Source organism: Tursiops truncatus, chromosome 20 (assembly GCF_011762595.2).
Source record: "Tursiops truncatus isolate mTurTru1 chromosome 20, mTurTru1.mat.Y, whole genome shotgun sequence".
NCBI classification, from domain to species: domain Eukaryota; kingdom Metazoa; phylum Chordata; class Mammalia; order Artiodactyla; family Delphinidae; genus Tursiops; species Tursiops truncatus.
In genome coordinates, this window is record NC_047053.1 from 32,036,471 (window position 1) to 32,059,888 (window position 23,418).

General features: G+C 44.6%; 1 protein-coding gene across 12 annotated transcripts in view; it reads right to left on the bottom strand.

The window, feature by feature from the left end:
- Positions 1-23,418, bottom strand: part of ACACA (acetyl-CoA carboxylase alpha) — a 277,855-nt gene that overhangs the window by 57,201 nt on the left and 197,236 nt on the right. For 11 of the 12 annotated variants that reach the window (XM_073797821.1, XM_073797819.1, XM_073797818.1 and 8 more), the window contains 4 exons: positions 21,769-21,865; positions 20,411-20,546; positions 13,481-13,658; positions 11,654-11,766 (listed from right to left, as the gene is read on the bottom strand). In XM_073797821.1, the coding sequence (XP_073653922.1) occupies positions 11,654-11,766; positions 13,481-13,658; positions 20,411-20,546; positions 21,769-21,865 (524 nt within the window). Of the gene's footprint in view, positions 1-11,653; positions 11,767-13,480; positions 13,659-19,277; positions 19,382-20,410; positions 20,547-21,768; positions 21,866-23,418 lie in introns of those variants that run through there. The other variant, XM_019945274.3, reaches the window with a different exon arrangement.

A 23,418-nucleotide genomic window follows, 5' to 3' on the forward strand; every position in this document is an offset into this window, starting at 1 on the left:
CAGAGCCAGAGGCATGTGTCTCACGCCAGCTCGGGGGATTGGCCAGCCTCCTAGTCTCCTACCTGGGCTGCTACTGCCAGAGCCAACCCCTGACCACAGTGACAAAGATATTCTAGCTCTTGGGCTAAACGCAGAGGAGGAGGGAAATAGAGGAAGGCAGTCCACAAACCCCATTTGGATCCCCAAGCTTATGAGCACATGGCGCCCTTACGCAACAGATGAGCTTGGACTCCTTATCACAAGCAGCCTCCCACCCCCACTCAACAGTGTCCCAGGAGAGGCGCTGCTACGTTGTGCTTTTCTTCCTAATTACTCTCAGAATGGAACTTGCAATCAATACCGAGAATTTATCTGCCTGCCCAGTAAGGAGGAGTAAGTCTAACTGAAAGAGCAATAGGTGACAGCCCCTGGGGTTGGGGACAACTTGAAGTGCTTTGTCACCAAAGCTGACAAATAAATACATGACCACAGGTGATGGGATGCAATAGAGAAAGGTCTATTTCAAGCATGTCTGTCTGGAACGGGCCTTGCTTTTTATGCCACTATGAATCACATGCCATAAACAGCCTTGGGCTGCTGAGTGAGCCGTATTATACCCAAACACGTGTATAACTCTAGTACCTAGCTTCAGTCTTATGAGGTTTTTGGATGCCCAAGTCCACCTTTTTTAAAAAAAAAAAACAAAAAAAAACCCCATCACTACTTTGAACTGTGATGAAGGGTACAAAGGGCTATCTTTCCTTGGGCTCTCACACAGAGGCAACCACTGACCCATCGCGTTGGGCCCCTGACTCCCCAGCAGCCTTCTTTCCAAACCAGGTAAACAGCATTGGGCACCACACTGTGGGATGAGACGGAGGCCCGTTCATTCTAGGTGGACCTGCCTGGAGGGTTCCGGGGAGGAGAGCTGACCAGCTTCTTCTGAGATGAGATGGTCTCGAGTATAACACCCTTGACAGGGAAGCAAACATTTTTCCTTCTCCAATAAAAGGAACCAAGACTCCTTGGAGAAATGGTTTATTCTGCGGCTGGGGCAGGAGAAATATAAGATGAGCCTGGAGTGTATTGTCACAAAAAGCGGGGAAGTACTCAAAAACTGACTGGGACATGTTAAAAGGACACAGGAACCAGTGTGAAGGTGTTCTGACCGGCTAAATCTGGGACAATTTGAGCATCAGATAGAATATTTATGGAATTAAATAAGAACCCATGAGTCACCCTGACATAAATAATTAAATGAGGGAGAAGGGAAGGGAAAGCCCTCTCTCTCCCCAGACTAACAATAGAGAAGGAATGATGGAATTAGAAAATCACCATTTTACAGCCATCACAGTCATTGATTCTGCCAAGAATTATCAACACATACTAAAACCAGTGGGTGAGCCTTTGAGGAGGAACAGGATATTTACATAGTTTCAAAGCAGCTCCTTACAAATTACTTACTAATTACAAAGGGGAAGATGGCAACTTTACAGTGGATTAACCCAGTGAACAAAACCTTAGAACAAGTAATCAGAGCTAACCAGCACCAAGAACAGGACAAGCTGACATCACGTGCCTCCTAATACGACATCCTGAGAAGGACATGACATCACTTTTGCAGTATTCCTGCCAAAAATGCATAATCTGAACCTAACCATGGAAAATATAAGACAGATTCAAACTAAGGAACGCTACAAAAAGTGGCCTGGACTCTTCAAAAACTGTCAAGATCATGAAAGACAAAGAAAGGCCAAAGAACTATTCCAGATTAAAAGGGACAAAATACTGGACAACAAATTGCAACATGTGCTCTGAGATTAGATCTCAGATATGGACCAAAAAAAAAAAAAGGCTATAAAGGACATTATTGGGACAACTGGTAAAATTTTAATATGAATTATGGATTATACAGCAGTATTGTATCAATGTTATAGCTTCTGATTTTTCTTTTTTTTTTTTTTTTTTGCGGTACGCAGGCCTCTCACTGTTGCGGCCTCTCCCGTTGCGGAGCACAGGCTCCAGACGCGCAGGCCCAGCCGCTCCGCGGCATATGGGATCCTCCCGGACCGGGGCACGAACCCATATCCTCTGCATTGGCAGGCGGACTCTCAACCACTGTGCCACCAGGGAAGCCCCTAGCTTCTGATTTTAATAAATGTATTTTGCTTATGTAAAAGAAAGTCTGTGTTCTTAGAAACACACACTGAATATTTATGGATAGAGGATCGTGATGTCTACAGATTAGCTCACACAGTTCAAAGAAAACACATATGTGTGCAGAGAGAGTGAGCGAGGGAGCTTGTGCATGTGAAAATTTTAAAGCAAGTCGAAGAAGTTAACAGTAGGTGAACTGGAGAAAAGGGCATCAGAAGTTCCTTGTACCATTCTTGTAACTTTCCTGTAAAATTATATCAGATGGAAAGTTAAAAAAATAAGTACAACTAAAAAAAAAAAATGTATCCTGGCTCCCCAGTGCATATAATCAGTAATCAAAGCTAATATTTACAGGGCACTGGGCACTGTTCTAAGTGCTTTACATCTATTAACCCATTTAATTCTATGACAACCTTATGAGGTTGGTATTCCTATTCTCCTCCTCTTACAGGTGAGGAAACTGAGGCATTGAGAATTTATGTAACTTACCAAGGTCACAAAGCTAGAAAGGGGCAGAGGCAGGACCCGGATGCAGCAGCTTGGCTCCCACAGCTTTTGAACACTGTGTTGTGTGTGTTTCTGGCTTATGTGTACAAGCGTTTCGGTACTGGTATCCCTTTAACTTCAGAAAAGGCTAAATGAGGATGGCAGACTCCTGCCTGATAAAGCTGAGGTTCCACCTCAGTCCCACCCCACGACTAGACCGAGACGGCATCTCCAATAATTCCCATTCTGTATGCACGTCTCTAGGGTAGCGCCTCCTGTTACAGGCATACCTAGAGAATACTTTATTGCTAAAAAATGCCAAAACAAGTATAAAAACATCAAAACATAACATCAAAGATCACTGATCACAGATCACCATAAGAAATAGAATAATAATGAAAAAGTTTGAAAGCACAGTAAAGCGAGTTATACCTGTACTGTATTTGTTATGGGGAAATCAAACAATGCTATCAAGCAGGACTGCACACTATAGAGAAATCGTTTGTGAAAGGAAGAGTCAATCGATGTAGCAAACCTCACTGGTGTCTTATTTTAAGAAATTGCCACGTCCATCCCCCCCACCCTTCAGAGACCACCGCCCTGATCAGTCAGCAGCCACTAACGTCGAGGCAGGACCCTCCACCAGCAAAAAGATTATGATTCGCGGAAGGCTCAGATAATGGTGAGCATTTTTTAGTGCTGAAGTATTTTAAATTAGAGTATGTACATTGTTTTTCAGATATAATGCTCTTGCACACTTATAGTGTAAACATAACTTTTCTATGCACTGGGAAACAAAAAAAAGGTCACGTGACTCGCTTTATCGCGCTATTCACTTTATTGTGGTGGTCTGGAAGTGAACTCGCGGTATCTCTGAGGCACTGAGAGATCATCAGGTAAAATCACAGCCCTGCTGGGGGGCGGGGGGTGGCAGGACCGTGAATATGGCTGAACAGGGACTTCCAGACTCTCACAACGTTCTCCCTCAGGGTCAACAACATATATACATAGATGCGCTCCGTATACAACACACGCCATTTACTGAGCATTTCCTATGCGCCAGGCACTGCACTCCATGATTTTAGGATCACACAGCTCGTAAGTCACCACGCGCAGTTCAGACCCAGGTCTGGTCAGCTGCTAACACTGCTGCCAAGTGGAACACCTCAGAGTTACTGAACGCTTTCCAAGTTGCTTCAGATACATCATCTCTAATCTTTATAATAACCCAACCTTACAGACAGGGTCTCTGCTTCACAAATGAGAAAACCAAGGCTCTGAAACGTAAAAGTAACTTACCCAATGACACCCAGCTCTTAAGTAGAAAAGTCAGGATTTACCCTTGGGTCTGGCTGTCCCTGAAGCCTGTGTTCTTCTACATTAAATGGTACTGAAAGTGGCCAAGCAAGAGACCTGGCAGTGGCCACAGAAGGGCAATTAGCTGGAGAGTTTGGTTCATTGTGTTAGGAGGAGTTAAGAGCACAGCTCAGCACTGGGTGCAGAGCAGGGGGACTTCTGCCCTTAGGAACAGAGCACTGGGGGAATAAGACCGTGGCTTTACCCAGTTGGAGGGACAGAGGAGGCTAATTCCCCTAACAAAATTCTCATCCACCCAATCAAGCTATCCTAGAGCTCTGAAAGAATACCAAAATAAACACCTACAATACTCTGGCCCTCCTGAGTGAGACTAGGAAGATCCCAGAACATTCCCCCAAAGCCCGTGTTGTCTGATTCCTTCGGTGATGCCTCTGATTGCCGTTCAAGACCTACCTCAAAAAAGCATCAAAGCAAGGAAAAGACAGAAGTAGAGAATGTATGTAATTTTAAATGCCCATGAGAAAGAGAAAGATTTGTGTGCTCTGTTTTAAGGGGGAAAAAAAGGTTTTCTACATTTTATTTTCTAAAAATCAGAGGCTGCTCTTAAGCTAGTTTTACACCCTTCTGTAGCACAGCGAGGGCCCCTCTCCTTGTACAGCAAAGCAGCCAGCCCCAGTAATGATTTAGGGGAGATTAACACATATGTCAATGTCTATTTTCTGCTTAATTTAAAAGCAGCGTCTATAAAGATTTTTGACTTCTGAACCCTGCTCTCCTGAAAGAAAGAAGGTAAGAATGAGGAGGGGGATAAAGAGTGATTATCCCATCATTGATCATTTGTCAGGAGCATTTCTTATTCACTGGACTATTGTAAAAAGCTAAGCTCTCGATCAATCCTATAAGCTCCCTGTACAATTAAATATCTTGGAATGGTTTTCTTTCTTTTCTAGCCAGATTGCAGGGCCTCAGGGTTTTTAGGAAAGCAAGCCAGTGTGTGTGCATGTGTGAGTGTGTTTAAGAATATGCTACAGAGAGGAAAGTCATTCTTTCTAGAATCCTACTTTAGGAAAAGGCTGAAATGGGAAAAGGGAAAAGAGAGGTCGGTCACTCCCATGCCTTCTTTCCCAAAATAAAGAGTCCCCGTGAGATCCTAAAAATCCAGCCTTACAATTAAGAATGTTTAGGGGCTTAGACGCAAGAAGAGGTATTACTGGTGACCAAATGAAAGCTAACATTATTGAGATGTTACCATACACTCGTACTGTTTAAGTACTTTTCATCTCATTTCATCTTCACGACAACCCTAAAAGATTGCTGTGATCTTATCGTTGGGGAAACTGAGGCACGCAAAAAAAGTGAAGTAACTTGTCCGAGGCCACAAAGCCAGGAAATGATGGAGCTGGGATTTGGGCTTAGGCAGTCTGGCTTCAGAGTCCATGCTTTTTAAATGAAACAAGTTAAACTGACCTGCACGTGTCCACAGGACAGCAGCCTGTCAGGTGTTCCAGGGGCCAGGACATAATGAAAAGCCACATCTCTCCTCCATGGGGTCAAAGCTGAAGAGAAGCTTCTGAGGAGCCCGCTGATTTCTGCGGCAGGAGGTGCTTTGACCCAGCCTTGACCCTGGGGGAGGGCGGGAGGTGGCCAGCCTTACCGTACGGATGAGCAGACCACGGAGTATGATCTGGGGGGAGGGTGAGACCTTCAGAGCTCAGAATAAAAATCAGAGTGGTGGCTAAAAATTCTCTGCCAAAGGCACGAGGTGACCTTGCAGAAATCTCTTTCTGAGCTGTTTCTCATTTATGTAACAACCATCCTAATCTGGCAAACAGGAAAAAGGATGTGATATTAAAGTGTGTGTTCTTTTGATTCTTAACTTTTTTTTTTAGTTCTATCAAGAAGCCTATGTAAATATAAACCCAATTTTAACTTTCATGTGCCCTTCCTCCTCCTCTGAAGAAGAAGGCAATTTGCTGTGATTGGTTAAATACTTATGATGCTAAAGAAAAGAACTAGATCACCCTCCCCACTAAGCTCCTGAATATCTCAGATATGAGAACACATACCCATTCCTCAACCTTAAGATTGAAAAATCAGCATAAAAAAGACTGGAATCTTATTAAGATTCAGAAGTACAAACATAAGTAGCTGTTTAAAAGATCTATGTAAACACATTTTCTATGTTGAAAGAAATTTCTCTAAAATACAGTAAGATAGGGTGGAAAAAAAAAAAACCTGCAAAACTATTTCCGTATCCATAACAGGTGTGCCTTTCTTTACACAAAAGCATTCTTGAAAAACTGCAGAAATCAGATCCTGTTTTAAAATGCCTTAAGGGAGCTATTTAGAAGGAACCCTGCAGTGAATCCTTTGGTAAAGCAAATAATCCTTTTGTAATGGGAATAATTTCTCCCAGTGTATCTAGTTTTTTTTTAAATCCCATTTTCATATATCTGCTTTTCTTCAAAGGGGGCCATAACTATCTAAATACAACTGTATATGCATATTGATTTTAACAGCAATCCTCTCAAGGGATGTTTAACCCTGAGGTTCCTTGCGATGGCGTTAGTGTTCTACTGTTCATATTTTTAAAAATCATTATAGTAAAGACAGAGATTTCCAAATGGGGATTAAAAAAATATATTAAATACATTACTCCCCCTGCAGCCTTGTCCCCTGTGCCCCCATGCAAACACCCCACACAAAAGCACAGAATTCTCTGAATTCTAGTGGCAATTAAGCCTGGCAGTCTGTACTATTTTCTTTCTCTAAGTTGCTCTTCCTCAGTCTGGCAGGAGGGAGGACAAGGATCTGGGTCATCTGGGACCAAGTGGCGAAGAGGGTCCCTCTGACAAGTTCTCATGACAGCCTCAGGCAGGCAGAAGCTTAGGTTTTACAGTCTAACAGAATGCCTGCCAGGTCCCTCCAGCCTGAGGGAATTGTGACTCACTCCTTCCTGGGAAGAGGCAAGCCCAGATGCTTCTATAAATACAATCAGATCACACCAAAAGGACGACCCCCTTCTCCTTCCCAGAAAATGTTGTCACTACTGCACTAAATTGCATCAAGCCAAAGAGCTTCTGAATCGGTGTGACAGGTGGGTTTTAAGCTGCTGCTAACTTAAGGGAGGATCCCATCATCTCTACCTTCATGATAGAAAGTCTTACGTTGTTCCTCAGCAGCCTACCTACTAAGGAGCCCAGTGTTTGGGGACCTCGGTGCCAGGGAGGACACTCTGTGTACAACAGGGGAGAGGGCCAGAGGCCACTCCCCAGGCTGAGTATTAGGACTTCTTTCTTTCCCATGATCAACTTTCCAGGTAAGGACACTGCTTTGTGCCTCAAATAAGCAACCTGAGCTCTTTTCAGCTTACAGCATCTTGAAGAGGGCACAAGAGACAGAAAAGCACACACAGCGCAGAAACTTCGATCACCTCTGCCAGAAAAGCAGCTTAACCCTTGAGTCCCCTTAACTCAAGGAAGTATCCATTTCCTGTCATCCCGCCGGCTAAAGAGAAGGCTTGGGACTGAGGCATTCCTGAGGATTTTCAGACACATGTATCCTCACTTGCAGCCAAAATACTCCATCTACCTACGCCCAGGGTGCCTCAGGCCGGGAGGCGTGTGGGGTGTGGGCTAGGGCCTTACGGCCAAGCAGGGGCCAGCAGTGGTGCTCGCTGCTGCCCGTGTCAGACCGCCACTCCCAGAATGCGCTCCGTCCACGTGGGCACGGCCAGTGCGCTGCATGGCAGGCTGCCCGGCTGTCTGGGAACAGGGCCACGACCAAGACGTGTGTCTGGAGCAGAATAAAGTTCCACCAAGCGGCTCCTTGGCCCAGGTGCTCTTTGTACCGAGGAGAGGGACGGCGGGGAGCTTACAGTGGCTTCACGCTTGGGCCAGAGGGTTCTCTCTCTACCTAAATTGATTTGTCACTTCCCTCGGAACACAAGAGGAGGATGAGGATCCAGAAGAGGATCTCACATCACAGCATCATGAGGCCAGGCTGGGAAGGCTGTCCTGCTCTAAGGCCGCTCTCCCTGTCCTGGAGGTAAAAGGATATCAGAGAGAGACAGGGAAGCCTTGGAAGGCTGCGCTCTGTTTCCAAAGAAGGAATTTAATTTCCTTAAGGCAACCAGAATGGTAGGACATTTTCCTCTCTGCACTGACTCTCCCAAGCCCGGGTTCCGAGAACCCAGGGTCAGAACTGGTCCAGCAATGCAAGACTCTGGTATTTGGTCTGATATCACATTCCTTGCTGGGGTAATTCTTCCCTTTACCTTTATGAGGGACCAATCTATGTACTATTTTCATACTCTCTGTTATAATCACAGAACTGTAAACTAGTAATTCACCACCTCTACCCAAACTAACTATATAAAATGACTAAAGGCCATTTAAAAAAAATAAGAATCCTGAAAGAGATGACGTTAGCTGTTCAGAAGTTAAATATTATTCATTATCCTTAGAGAGTATTTTGAGCACAGTCGATCACCATGCACTGGTTTGTCTAAGTGACCTGATGGCATGCTCCCCCGTGCAGAGGCCCATTTGGGAAGAGACTGGGAACACAGGACAACATCTACTCCTCAGACGTCCTCCTATGTCAGATTCCTCTCCGTGGAGTTGGCTTCAGATCACAAAGGGAAAGCACTCTTGTTTAAAGAACTTGTTTAGGGACTTCCCTGGTGGTGCAGTGGTTCAGAATCCGCCTGCCAATGCAGGGGACACGGGTTCGAGCCCTGGCCCGGAAAGATCCCACAGGCCGCGGAGCAACTAAGCCCGTGTGCCACAACTACTGAGCCTGAGTTCGAGAGCCTGCAAGCCACAACTACTGAAGCCCACACGCCTAGAGCCCGTGCTCCGCAACAAGAGAAGCCACCGCAACGAGAAGCCCACACACCACAAGGAACAGTAGCCCTCACTCACTGCAACTAGAGAAAGCCTGCGCACAGCAACGAAGACCCAACGCAGCCAAAAATAAATAAATAAATTTATAAATAAATAAATTGATAAAAAAAGAGCTCCTGTTTACTTTTGATCAGGCTTAGTATTCAGCTGAGGTAACTATCTGAGGAAATCCTGAGAAAAGTAGCACACAGGGAACCAGGATTCCCTTCTGGGCACTAGCGTACATTTACTTTGTACCTTGGATGACTTATTTAACTCTTCCTTCTGCCTCGATCTCCCAATCTGGAAACTGAGGTCATTTTTACCCACTTTGTGAAAAAGCATTTTGGCAGTCTGCTTCTAGGCACTGAGAAAGGAGCCGAAAGCCAATGTGAACCCAAAAGGAGCCAGGTTCACAAATGTTTCTTCTGTTACATCCCCACTGATCTCTTCTGTCACGAACACACCTGGACGTCTATGGTCTCCCTGACTGACTGAGAATACCTGAGACAAGACTGCTTCTTCTTCTTAGGATGGAAAGGAAACGATGCCAATCACCATGTTTGAACAATGCTTCGCAGATTCAAAGACAGCGCACATTCATCTGATCCCCATGCTGGCTAGGGGGGAGCATCACTCCCCCACTCTCTAGATGAAGAAGCTGATGTTTGGAGAAGTTAAACAACTTACCTGCAAGCAACATACCCAAGACCTGTACGTAGTTATTTTTACTCCAGCTCCACTGCTCATGCCCCAAGCTGCCCTGGGCCAGTGCCTGCTTCACATTTAGCCGACTAAGGATTCTTCCTCTAGAGCCATTTTGGTCAAGGTTAAATAAATATGGTTTTCTTCAATGTGGATAGGAAATTGATTATAAGATGATTTGTAACAAATGATTAAACGGCCATCCCTTGGGAATCTCCTCCTTCTCCCCTTTCCGTGTTTCAAAAGTTAAAGGATGCTGGGTGAATGTGGGAGCGATATCACTTTCCTTCAAGAGAAAGAAGCTTCAGCCCCACACCCCTCACCATCCAGTCATTCGACAAACAGATGTTAGAGAGGATCCCTCTTCCTACCAGCCAGTTACTCTGAAGGGATGATGACAGCCACTGGGGGGTTAAAAAGAGGCAGTGAACCCCCAGGTAATGAGCAGGAATTCAGCAGGCAGTGTAAGATAAATGGAGCTCTCTCTCTGCTGGAGTCAGCATGAACTGCGGCCCTGCGGCTTGTTTGTGGCAAATGGAGTGCGCGAAATATCAAAGGGCAGTGATCCAGAAGGAGACCGACTTTGACAAATTTTAAATTGGCCAGAAAGAAAATCAGGAAAAAAGAAAAAAGAAAGAAGAAGAGGAAAAAAAGAAAATTATGCAATTCGCTGTGTTCTGAAATTGTGGCGTTGCTGCGTTCGTGCAGAACTAGTGGTAAAAACGGCGATGGCGGCGATCGCTGGATGCTGGGAGCGATTATGAGGCATCTAAGTGAGATGCTCATCAGTGGCTGAAGCTTTTAGAGCTCTCTCTGTGTACAGTTGTGAGTAACTTGCTCTTGAGCTGCAGTTACTTTAATTAAAGTGTATGGGGTTGGTCAGAAGTAATTATCCTGTTTGGAGAAGAAAGAGGAAGAAAAACCACCTCAACAATTCTGGGTGGCAATAGATTTTAGAAACAACTTTGCCAATTTCTTGTTGTATGTGTGCATTTCCTATAAAAGGATCAGGCTGCGGTCGGTTAGAGTTATTGGTGGTTGTTTCCTAACGGCAAACAATGGGACACAAACAGGGTTTATGGTAACCCGAGTCGCTGTGTATGGCAAGCAACATTGCGCACGGCTCAGGCCTCTGATGCCAGGACGTGCGGTCTCTAGGGTGAGGGCAGGCGAACTCTCAGAAGTTTCTGTGTCTCTGGATGGTGAGGATGTAAAGAGTTCACAAATGGTACTTTATTAATTAACTTACTACTTGGAACAGAAATGAGCTAGCATCTCTTTTTTATGTCTTCCATTCACTGAGTTTCACTACCTTTTAAAGACAATCTCCCTGTTGTCTTTAAAAAACAAAAACAAAACAAACCAACAAACAAAAGACCCTTAAGCCATTATCTTTACTAACAGAGCAGAGGGCTCAATGGGAGACCTGGGCAGAAAATCAGTGTTTTAAGAGACTCTGAAACTCATTCAGACTCTGGACTTGACACAGGGCCCCCACAGTTTAGTCCAATGTTCAAATTGCAAGCGCCTTCCAAAAGCTCCAGAAACAAATGAGCGACACAGTAACGGCTGGAAGCATGGAGTGCAAATGCTCCCAGGGAGTCTGCGGCTCGGCCTCTATTCTAAGTGCACAGTGTACAATTTTTACTTCCATTTCTCCAGCTCAGGATGGCCCCAGGATGCCGCCTGGGTAGGTCTCCGGCTTTTCCATCCTGTGACACTGACTCTTCAGAAACAAGGCAGGCTCGTCCAGAGAGACAAGCAGAAACAGGATACTTAAGCCTAGCATGTTCTCTGCCTGATCAGCCTGCCCCCAACAGCAACTTCCAGCTAATCATTCTTTACAAGGACATCCACAAGCCTAGAAAGATGGACTGTTTGAACTGTAAGGAAATATCAGAAGAAAAAAATCGGGTGACTTTTGCTTTTTTAAGGGCCCACTTTCCCTCCTATTACACACCCTATTTCATTCTACCAGGGTTCTTACCATAGAGAGGACAGTAAATAAAGATGATCATGAATTTGATCAAATGCTTCAGTGCCTCCTCCCCTGGCCTATGAATGCACTCATTACAAATCAGCTGAACGGCTCATTGATTTGCCAGGAGGACAAGCAGACATACCCAATCGCTCAGCCAAGTGGATGTAGACGGGGTCCACCCGACGCATGGTTTTCACCAGATCCTTTCTGCGGAATTTGATTTCTACTGTCCCTTCTGGCTCCAGAACTGATCCCCTGGATCACAGAGAAAGGAAAGGAAACAAAACAAAACAGAAACAGAGGCACTTTAAAGGAAGGAGACAACAGAATGAGGCCAGTTACAATCTGTGGACCAGGAAATAGCTTCATTATGGTTTTACCCACCCACAGTTCACAGAGGGAACCCCAGGGAGAGAAGCAGGCACCAGAGAAGAGTCTAAGTGGGGTACGAGAAAGGCCTGGCAAAAAGCAATTAAAATACTTCTTATTATGACATCGGTCTACTTCCATCTCAAAGGGAGAAGAATACAGATTCCACCACCTACAGCTGATAAGGGTAACAGGAATCATGTTTTTCAGAAAAAAAAAAAAAGCTGATGTAGCCGCCGTGGCAGAGGAACAGTCTCCATCACTCAGGCCACGCAATGAGGGAGTGGCGGGGTGCTGACTGGTCCTACACACGGACGGCACCCTGCTGCTATGGAAATGACATAGGTTTCAGGGTCACTTCTAGTGCATACTAATGATGTTCTATTACCAGGAACTTTACCCTACACACCTTTTTTTTTTTTAAAGACTTTCTACATAAAAAAAAAAATTACAGCTAATGCTTACTCTGTGCATGGCACTGTTCTAAGGTCAATGTAAAAATCTTTATGACAATCCCATGCCCAGTCTATATCCACTATGAAGTAAGGTACCATGATCCCCATTTCACAGAGGAGGAAACTAAGGTACGGGATGTTAGGAGACTTGTCCAAGGCTAACAAGTGACAGAGCTGGATTTAAAACCATACAGTCTTGTTCTAAAGTCTGCAGAGGACTTGTCTCCCATCTGATATCAGATCAGGAGTTAAGTTAGCACTTAAAAGTAAGCCCCTAAGTATAGAACGCTAGCCTAGTGATTTGACAATAAAACCACTGGACTCTCTCAAGCAGTTTTTGAAATAAGAGGCTGAAATTTTGGGGAAAAGAGAGACATAGGCGCTCTAATAAAATGATTGGATGTAGGAACTGGCATGGAAAATGTCAAGGAGATATGATGTGAGATTTACAAAAGGGTTGAAAGCAGATTATGAAAGGAAGCTGGACTTAAGTGTTGCAGGTGCCAATGCCTAACAGAAGCTTGGGATTTTCCCTTGCAGTTCTCTTTGTGCTGCAAACACTGTGTTCTCCAGGCCTCCCCAAATGCCAGAGTGAGGCACTGCGCTGTGTGGGAGAAGCTCTGGTTGGAACCACAGAATGCAGGTGCCGTGGTGCACCTCGATGGCCACCCAGGTCGTTCCACAGACAAGGAGAAGCAACCCAGGGAGAGCGAGGACCGCTCCAAGTTCCTCACTAGTCAGCGGCAGGGCCTGGGGAAGCCCCCAGAACTCCAGACTAACAACTCGGTCCTTCCTCTCCACCTTGCTTTAAGCTCCCTCTGCCACATACCTAAGAAAGAGATGATGAATAGGTATATCTGAACAACATACAGGAGAGGGTCTCTCAGAGTCTGGGGGTGCCTGGATAGAGGACCTCATGGTAAAAGAATCTGGGGTGGGGATCACACCGGGAAAGCCTGACTCCAGCCTGGTTCCCTTCTCATGCTGGCGGATGCTTTCTAGAAAGCCTATTTTTCTGACCTTGGAGCCCCCTGCGGATACACAGATTCAAATAAAGGTCCCTTGGTTGTAATGCTCTCCAGGAGGAAACCAACAGCTAGAGGATCCCCCAGAGGCAGTGAGTGGAAACGAGGAAGGAGCACTACCTGCTTTCTCGGTCAGCATACATCTCCATGTGCCGCGGGTTGATGGTGGGGTCAATCACGACCCAGGAGCCACCCCGGAGCTCGGCCTGTGGAGGAATGTAAACCATCACAGGCTGCGAGCACTCCCGTAAGCCATCCACGATGTAAGCGCCAAACTTCAGCACTTGGTCGTACATATCTGTGGAGATTGAGACAAATTAGAAACCATGAAGCAGTGCTTCCGAACATTGCTCACATCGTGACACACAGAGGAATAAGGCTGCTCATGGCCAGAGGTGACAGGTCTGGGGGTGCATCTGCCCCAGGTCCCGTTTGGCCCCCCTGAAGACTAAAGCAATTGGTGTCTCCATCTGTATTCTATTTAAGACTCCATGGGATCTTCAAAAGTATGACAGAAGTGCACTGCCTTTCACCAGATTCAGGGTGCAGGCCCTATGGACTGCATATCCATTTTACATCTTCCCTGAATTTCTGTAGTCAGGTTTCACCACATTAATTCACACTCGCTCTACAAATGTTGAGTATTTTTCATGTCAATATGTGATCTCTCTCACTACATTAAGTTTTCTGAAGGAACTATTCAAGCTCTTTTCAATTCTTCTCATGATACTTAGCATATGATAAGCCCTTAAAAGGCACAGCTAATGGAAATGCATCCTTCAAAAATTTTATCTTCAAAAACTGCATCTTTCATCTTTGCATCCCCAGGGTCCTGTCCAGTGCCTAGAACACAGTTAGTGTTCAGTAAGTGTCTGCTGAATAAATGGGTGAGCACACGCATGCTTTGGAAAGAACACAGCGAGAAAGAAAAAATTAATTCTTTATCAGTTGCGTTTTATCAGGGCACCAATGAGAAGAAAATTTAAGTGCGTATGTATTTATTGGAACTATCACACAGCCACACAGAAAGAGGAGCCACCTCTTTCTTCTGATAAAGAGTACGCTTTGTAATCCCCCCAAGGTCAGGTGCAGCCTGAAGAAAAGGGACCCTTGGGGCATAAATAGAGTCAGTCCTTGGAAAGCAGGATCAGTTATTTATTTCCCAATAATTTATGACTTCTTCCCATTTCCTAGCTCACTGAAGTCTAAACACTGCTGAAGTTTTAGGTTTATGATTCCAGATGCTTAATGAGTATTGCAGTGGAACCACAGTGGATCCTTTTGAAACACCAAATAACAGGTTCAACTGAGTTCAAACTTTCCTAACAAAGAGAGGATCTCAATTTAGAATAAATCAATCTGGAAACCCAAAGCAAAGAGGCATTTTTCGGGAACTTAAGAGCAAACCAAAGAGAAATTGCTTTCACTGTAGTTACTGGCAAATTAAACCTCTACCTTCTCCAAAGTAAAAATGGCTCTCTGTATAGAAGCCACGGGTGAGCACAGTTCTCTGCAAGGCCTATGCCTTTCTCCACTGCTCCAACCTGGCTGGCGGGTCTGTGAAGGAATTCCAAAAACTCAGAAGTTGCCCCAGGAAAAAACTCCCTACTCTATGTAGAATGTGAATGGTCACACACTCTGTATATATGATCAGAACAAAGACATTTATTCCTTTGGGAGGAAAGCAAAGACCAAAAAAATTTACTGCTAATTACACAACTGCTGTATGAAGAGCAGGGAATAAAGGACGTTAAGCGCTTTACGCTAATTCCGTGGTTATGAAAATAATTGCTCAGTTCAAATTATTTTAACTAAATTAATTCTTTAGTGGATATTTCAACCAGTGCGACATAATAAAATAATTGTGTAATTAGCAGTACATTTTTCAGTGCTGCCAAGAGTACAGTCTCAGAATGAGTAACAGGAAGGAGTGGCTCTCAACCGTATCATGCGCGGAGAAGAAATGGGAGGTGGAGATAAAAGGAGAAAGTGAAACAATAGCAAATGGCACCCAAAAAGTCATCCTATGTGAAAAAAAAGTAAGTTAAGAGGTAAATGACAGCGCTTCCAGCCTCTTCACTCACTTGTGTTTGTTAAAGACATGTCTACGTCAAAATCCAGCTCTGTACTATGATGAACGGACTCAGCTCCCAAAAACGGAGAGGACTTTATTAAAAATGTACTTCCATGTATTTAATTAAAACAAAACAAAACAAAACTTAATTTCATAGTATAAGCAAATCGTTTGGGTTAAAGTTGAGTATGTGTGCATTTTATTTTTGTGAAATGGACTTTGGTCCCTCTTTTCATCTTCATGGCTAGCTTACTGTATACGAGGGAGCATGATTACACACACACACACACACACACACACACACACACACACACACACGTGTAAATCATTTAATCATCAGAAAACTCTTCTTTTTCTCATACCCAAGGGACAGGTGAGTAAACTGAGGCTTAAGTGAGTAAGTGGCAGAGTTGAGACTTTGAACCCAGATCTCTTTGTCTCTTAAGTCCACATTCTTAACCCATCCCTCTTAAGGCGAGGAAAGCGCAGGAGGCTGAAGTAATCTGCCTTCCAGCATCTGATACAAGGGCTCAGTAAAACAGAAGCCAGAAAAGACACTTAAATAAATGAGTATTTCTAAATGTTGCCTGGATTTTTGGTATGTTCAGAGATATCAGAACTTATAGTAGCAGCTCTGTGAAGGGCATGGATCCGACTGCCAAACAATTATCTTCAGGCCCCAAGACTGTGAGTAGAAAAGGGGCATCAAGCTTCATTGAAGCTGACAAGCTTGGGACTTGAAAAAAACGCCTCCATCTAACCTGGAACGTCAACACCCCACTATCCGAATCATCAAAACACTCCAAAGACAACAAAGGCTATTGAAATATAAACAAACACAAATTCTACAATCGACATGCTTGTACTGATTCACAGCTGCCCCAGACCACACATTCCTGAAAGGCAGGTTGAAGCGCTTGGCAACAATCTGACACACATTTGTTTGAAATCCCTTCATATTTAAGAGACAGAGCAAAAGCATAGCCAAGAGCAGCAGGGGAAGGGGGATCCCCAAGGGTTTAGGCTAGACATCAGTCTAGGGAACTGTAAAGCTATGCATATGCTGACTGTCAATTCTCAGGCCCTGAGAAATGCGATGGGAATGGAAAATACTAAAAGGTTCTTCCTCAGAGAGGGGGGAGCCTGCAGCTTTCTAAGCATTCTGAGCAAAGCACATCTGCATGAACGGTGAGCACATAGCCTTTCCAGCCTGTTCTTAGCACCCAGGCGCCAACCCTGCCTGGAGCCTTCATTGTTACACAACAGGGATACACCACAGCAGCCGCACGTACCAAACAAGGGAGCAGGGCGGTAGGGTGTTTCCACAGTGCTCTGCTCTCTCAAAACTGGAACAGATCTTATTGGCTTGAGGCGAGATTATCTGTTAGAAGCTGAAGGTAGACATCAGGCATACACAAGCTGCATACACATAATGTCTCTCATGAGTTCATTATGGCCGGCTGACACTGCATTTCAACATCCAAGTAATCAGAGACTTTATAATAGACTTTCATTCCAGTTAAAGTTTTCAATAAATGTTTTTTATTGTTATTTATAACCTGTCCCAGGAAAAAATAATAAGTATAACATGAAAAGCCAACTGAGAGTGACCCTGTAGCACCAGCAGTGAGGCAGCTTAATATCACTGGGATTTGCATCCTATCAAGCTATTCATGCTGAGGCTGGGACCCTGGTGCTAATTTCTAGTAAATTTCATGCTTGATGTCTCCCTGTTGTGGGTCATTGCCGGTTCGTCTAAATAAACTGCTTCCAAATGGCTCTTCCATCTAAATATTCAGCCAGTTTTTATAATTTAATTTTGCATTATGCTGAATAGCCTTCCGGCCAGATAGAGCTCATTGGAAAAAAAGCACCAATACCATCTTGACGTGCTTTTATTTATTTATTTATATTTTTACTGCTTGAATTAGACCTCCTAGGCCGACTAGTAAAGAGGTTATTTTTCCCCCCTCCACTAATGTCAATTTTCAGCATAGCAAGAGCTGTCTCTAATCTTTTCCTACTCATTACACACAATTTTGGAGTCATTTTACCCACAGTGCAGTCGGCTCCTGGCTGTGTGTTTGTGTGCACTCAGGGATGGCATAATTGTTTATTTTCCCTCCCTGCAGAATCCCCAGCCAGTATTGAAACCAAAACTGCAAACATCTCCCCAAGGGATATGGAATGACTCTCAGCTTTGGTCCCTTTACATGAGATAATACATAGAAAACATCCTGGCCTGCATGTAACTATGAAAGGGGGGTGCTCCTCCCCTCCTACTTTCACACTGATCTCCATCTTCCCCAAAGCTTATCTGTCTTAAGTGACGTGTAAACGGATGCAGCAGCAGCACCAAAATTCAGAAGACAGAGCTGGTCCTGCTCCACATCAGGCCAACAACTCGTTTTTGATTAGGGACGGGGGTGGGGGTGGGGAGTTACTATTTAATGGGTATAGACTTTATGTCGAGGATGATGAAAAAGTTTTGGGTACAGACAGTAGTGATGGTTACACAACACTGTGAATGTATTTAATGCTGATGAACTGTACACTTACAAATGGTTAATAGGAGAAATATTATGTATATTTTACAATTAAAAACCCATAACTCATTTCTGAGTTCTTGCAGTTTCCTGTCACAATAACCCCAAAGCAGAGGGGCGGTAGGTGGATAATTACTTTCTCAGGAACCTAGATATTCTATTCTTGGGATATTCTAGTAGATCTGGTTCTGGCCCTAGGCTCTAAATTGTGCTACAGGAAGTAAGACAGGTCTGTGTTCTCATTTTTTAGCTAAATGATCTTGGGAAATTTACTTAACCTAAGTCTCAATTTATGCAAATTGTGGATAATAATATAACTTACCCCTTAGAGGTGCTTGTTGTGATGATTATGTAAGATAATGCATGTAAAATGGTTAGTGCAGTTTCTGGTGAAAAGAGCCCAATGCATCTGAATTGTTGATGCTCTTATGGCTATAGGGCGGGCAACCAATCTGGGCCTGAGCCAAAATACGCCGCAGAATTAAAGCTTCCCCTACAAGCGGCACATCGCAAACTTTTGAGCTCTAAATTCGTTAGGACAAAGTAGCCAGGCTGACGTCTCCTAAGTAATGTCAGGATGAGTGAATTCTCAATGGCTCCCCAGAAGAGAGGTAACTGAGGAGTCATAGCATTGCATTCTCTCCCAAGTCAATGTAAATCTCACAGCCAGGGAATCTGGGATCGAGTGAAATCTGATGCTAAATGCATCTCATATACATAAATGAAAGGGATTCCAGCCACCCCCTCCCCTGCCCCCATACAGTATCATCCTCCTTTGAACACTGTGGTTATTAGTATTTCTTTTTACATCCTTATTGGAGTATAATTGCTTTACAATGGTGTGTTAGTTTCTGCTTTATAACAAAGTGAATCAGTTATACCTATACATATGTTCCCATATCTCTTCCCTCTTGCGTCTCCCTTCCTCCCACCTTCCCTATCCCACCCCTCTAGGCGGTCACAGAGCACCGAGCTGATCTCCCTGTGCCATGCGGCTGCTTCCCACTAGCTATCTATTTTACGTCTGGTAGAAACACTGTGGTATTTTGTTTATACTTTATACATTATGGGTCTAACTTTCTGCACAAGACATTCTTCTTGACTCCTTCAGGCTTCAAGACTCTTTTCTGACTTACTTTTGTTTTCTGTGAAGTAGCTAGCTAGCATAGCTCCTTGCACATAGGGACTCAATAAAAATGTGTACGACTGACTTATTTAACCTATACTCTCAACATCTCATGGTATTTCCACTGATTTATTATCTTGGTCAAAAAGCAATTCACCTGGAATAGCTTAGGAAAGTATACAAACCCTAATTTGCATGTACAGTCCACGTCTCCCCAAAGAAAGTGCAAAATGTGGTAGCTGTCCAGTAAATACAGACAAAGGGGACCTTTTCACCTAAAACAAAAAAAATCGCCTTACTCATCTACATTTGGGCAGGGAGGCTGGCCATACAGGCAGGGGTTTTCTTAGCCAGGTAAGGGAAAGTTGCTGGCATAAGGCTCTAACCTCTCTCCACGCACAGCTGATAACCTATAAAAGGGTAACTTCCCCAAGCTTTTCCTCCCTCAAAGCTAGAGATGCTCCTGCCCCAAGCTACTTCTGGGTGCCTTACTGAGAGTTCATTCTTTCACATTTTACATGTCCTACCTCTGATCACTCCTTTCACTCCAGCAGTACCAACTCCTCCCTCCGTCTATTCCCCTAATCCATTCTAGGGTTTTCCCTGAGGAATAAAGTTGACACTTATCAGCATACTCATCCCCTCCCGGCATGTGGTCTCTGGCCTCCGCCTGGCCACGAATCTCTGGCCATTGGGGAGAAAGCTTCACAACCCTTGAGAGGTAGCGGGTGTTTCCCTGAACCATTCACACGGAGGATTCTCAGTGACTGGCACTGAGCAGAGCCTTTACAATAATGGTCTAATATGCTGGAGCCACAGGCCCAGGGCTGTTGTTGGATAATAATAAAACATATCACGAACTGCCACAAAGGGAAAGCCTCCAGTATAGAATTTGTTCGTTTTCTTCTGGTGACAGCTAATTTCAGTATCTATCTTGGTCATCATAGAGCATCAAAGACAAACACCAACAAAGAGTATGCCCAGAAAAGAGGGACAGAGACTAGGACAATTGTATTTCCCCAGGACCATCAGAACAGTCCATCACTAAGCCGTGAAAGCTGAATCAGCAGTCCACCTACATAACGCCTAGATAGCTCTGAAATTTTGTATGGAATTGTAAAACTCGAATTTTCCCATTCAAGTTACAACTCAGAAGATATCTCAGAGGGAGCATAATCGCCCAAAAACCTAGGCTGATGTGCTATCAGGACACTCATATAAACCCAGCATAAACCCTTCCTCCCCCCGCTGCAGTGTTCAAGGGAATCAGTGATGCCCCTGCAGCCCAGGGCCAGGCCAATTACCTTTCATCCCACCAGAGAAGCCTCTCCAGTTGGCAAAGACCATCAGAGGCAGCCCTTCACGGTTGAAGTCCTTGATGGCCTGATAGGTCTTAAACGCAGAATCCGGGAACCAAACCTGGCCAGCCTGCTGGATTATCTATTAGGAAAAGCCAAAGAAGAAGACACAATTAACAACACAGTTTGAAGGGGAATCTCTCCCGGGAGAATAAAGTTTTACTGTTAAAAACTCAAAATCAAACCAAACCAAAGTTGTTGTTCATCAAGATCATCCTTGAAATAAAAAAGAAGAAAGGATCCTGGCTCTTTGACTTTGTTAAATACTCCTCTTCCTAAGTCTCGATTCCACCACCCACCCCTCCTTAGTCCAAAGGGGGAAACCTCACTGCTTCCAAAGGAAGGATGCAGCCTGAGGCATCCTCCTTCCAGGCTTCCCAGGGCAACTTTAAGTGACTCGACCACACAGCTCCAAGCAAGCCCCCTGGTCAGAGTCTCCACGTGCTCTCACCTCTGTGCCTGGTGCAGCTTCCCTGTACTGTGCTTAGTCAGCGGCGCTTGAGGTAGCCCTGCTGCATAAGCTCCTCTCATCTCCCTGACCCTTTGTCAGGCTGTGAAGACTTAATCCACCCTTTTGAAAAGGATGGGACTTCCCTGGTGGCACAGTGGTTAAGAATCCGCCTGCCAGTGCAGGGGACACAGGTTCGAGCCCTGGTCTGGGAGGATCCCACATGCCGCAGAGCAACTAAGCCCGTGCGTCACAACTACTGAGCCTACGCTCTAGAGCCCATGAGCCACAGCTACTGGAGCCAGCATGCCACAACTACTGAAGCCCACGCGCCTAGAGTCCGTGCTCTGCAACAAGAGAAGCCACCGCAAGGAGAAGCCCGCACCCTGCAACTAGAGAAAAGCCCGCGTGCAGCAACGAAGACCCAATGCAGCCAAAAAGAAAAAAAGAAAAAGAAAGGATGGGCTGTGGCTTTCACATTTGGTGTCGGGGCAGACTTCCTTATTAATTCCAGTAGGAGCTCTTCCACGAGTGCTTGGACAACCAGGACCAGTGGGCCCTCAGCATCATCTCAGCTGCCTTTCTAGAAGACCACATACCCAACAAAAGAAGACTGTTTTCTAGCAACAACAAGACCACTGTAAAGGCCCATTTAATTTTTCAGGCAGAATTTAGCTTGCGGTCCATTTCGAGTCATCTTAAAAGTGAGCTCGTGATGGTCTGAAATCATTAAAGGCTGCTGGCTGCCCTTTCCTCTAAAATTGGTGGTTTGCAATGCTCCCAATATATCCACGGCTCTGCAGAGGCGGAAACACAGCTCCAAGCATGGGCGCTCAGGGTACTTGAGGTGACCTACCTTGGCTTCAGAATCCAGGTTTGCAGGATCAGCTGGGATACTTAGCTCCACGGTTCGGGTTTCCACGGCAACTACTCCCACGGGTATTCCTCCTAGCCTGATAAAAAATGAGCCTCGTAAGAACCCAATGTATGTCTACGTTACAGCTAGTCATTTATTTTCCAATCCTACATCAAAACATTGATGGAGGGGGATGTGGAAACAAATACAGGGTCAGGGGGAATCTGACTTTTCTGGGGGTAAAACGTTACTCTACAGATGTGGTAAAAATGGTAAATTTGGTAAATATGGAGGGAAACTGCATGTTTACCAAATATGATTGGTAAATCATAACTGGTAACTGATTCTGCCCTCAGGATCACTCCTATTCTCCACCACAGGATAAATTCAAACCAAGGGTGGTACCAGGGGAGCCTCTGCATTTAGACTCAACAGCCTAGTACGTGTGTGAGATCTTGTATACATACACACAAATGAACACACACACACCATCACTGTGGTTGCCAAGTGAAATTTCTCAGTTCACCCTACAGCATGTCTTTGGTGAAGATGAAGGGAAACAGTCTCAAAGGCAGTAGGAACCTGAAACTTCATTGCTGGAACAGACCTGTAGTTTTCTATGGAGTATTGATAACGTGGTTCCTGGTAAGATCTGAGGGTACAGTAGGTCTTACCATTGGGTGTGTGGATGGGGAGTCTGCAGGTGTGTTACGGGGATGATGAAAAACGTGTGCCAAGTGTAGGGAGGTGGTTGAACAAGCCCTTAACTTTCTCTTCCGTTGGAAAAGAGCAACGGGACAGGGTTAACCTTCAGAAGTCATCTTGGTTGAATAGGTGATCTATACTGGAAGGATAAATTTAATCTCCAAGCTCTGTTAATTTAAAAAACTGTTCAGGAGCTCAAAGCCTCTGCATCTGTACTCCATGATACCCTCCCACACTTGGTCCTCATAAAGATTTCCTAGTAAAAGTCAGGAGGAGATCGAGAAAGTGAGTGTGAGCGAGCCTGCAAGGTACAGGGTGAGTCCTCACTCTGGAAAATGTGATTCAGTCTTTACCTTCTCAGCTGCATTCCTTGGGCTTGGGGCCAGAACGGGTTATAGTCTCTCATTCCCCACAGCATCTCCATAACAAACTTTTCCATGAAGGATGGTCTTTGGTTGTTATATTGGCTACTGGAAATGGATCCTTGTCATCACAAGAGGCCTGACAGGGGCCTGAGGGGGACCACCCACCCCCTTGTCACTTGCCTGCACTGAATCAGAATCAAAAGCTCTCTAGACAATCAGACAACGAGCAGAAGGTACACAGGAGGGTTTAGAAATATTTCTGTTCACAATGATTAACAATCCAACTGGAAACTTGTAATTGCAAAAGCCACCCTAAATCGGTAACTTATAACTTATATATTAGGGCCCACGTGACCTAATAAAGAACATCTTTATCCGAGTATTACAGTTATTTATTGAACTTGAAAACAGCTCAGAACAACTTCTGTTTTCTATTATACTACATATAAATTTTATCAGGCTAGCACATGAAGATGCTGCATCTTGTTTTATAGTGTGTCCCTGGACAAGGTGCCATGGAATAATAAAAGACAATTTACAGCCAATAGCACACATATTCCAAACATACATACCAAAGATG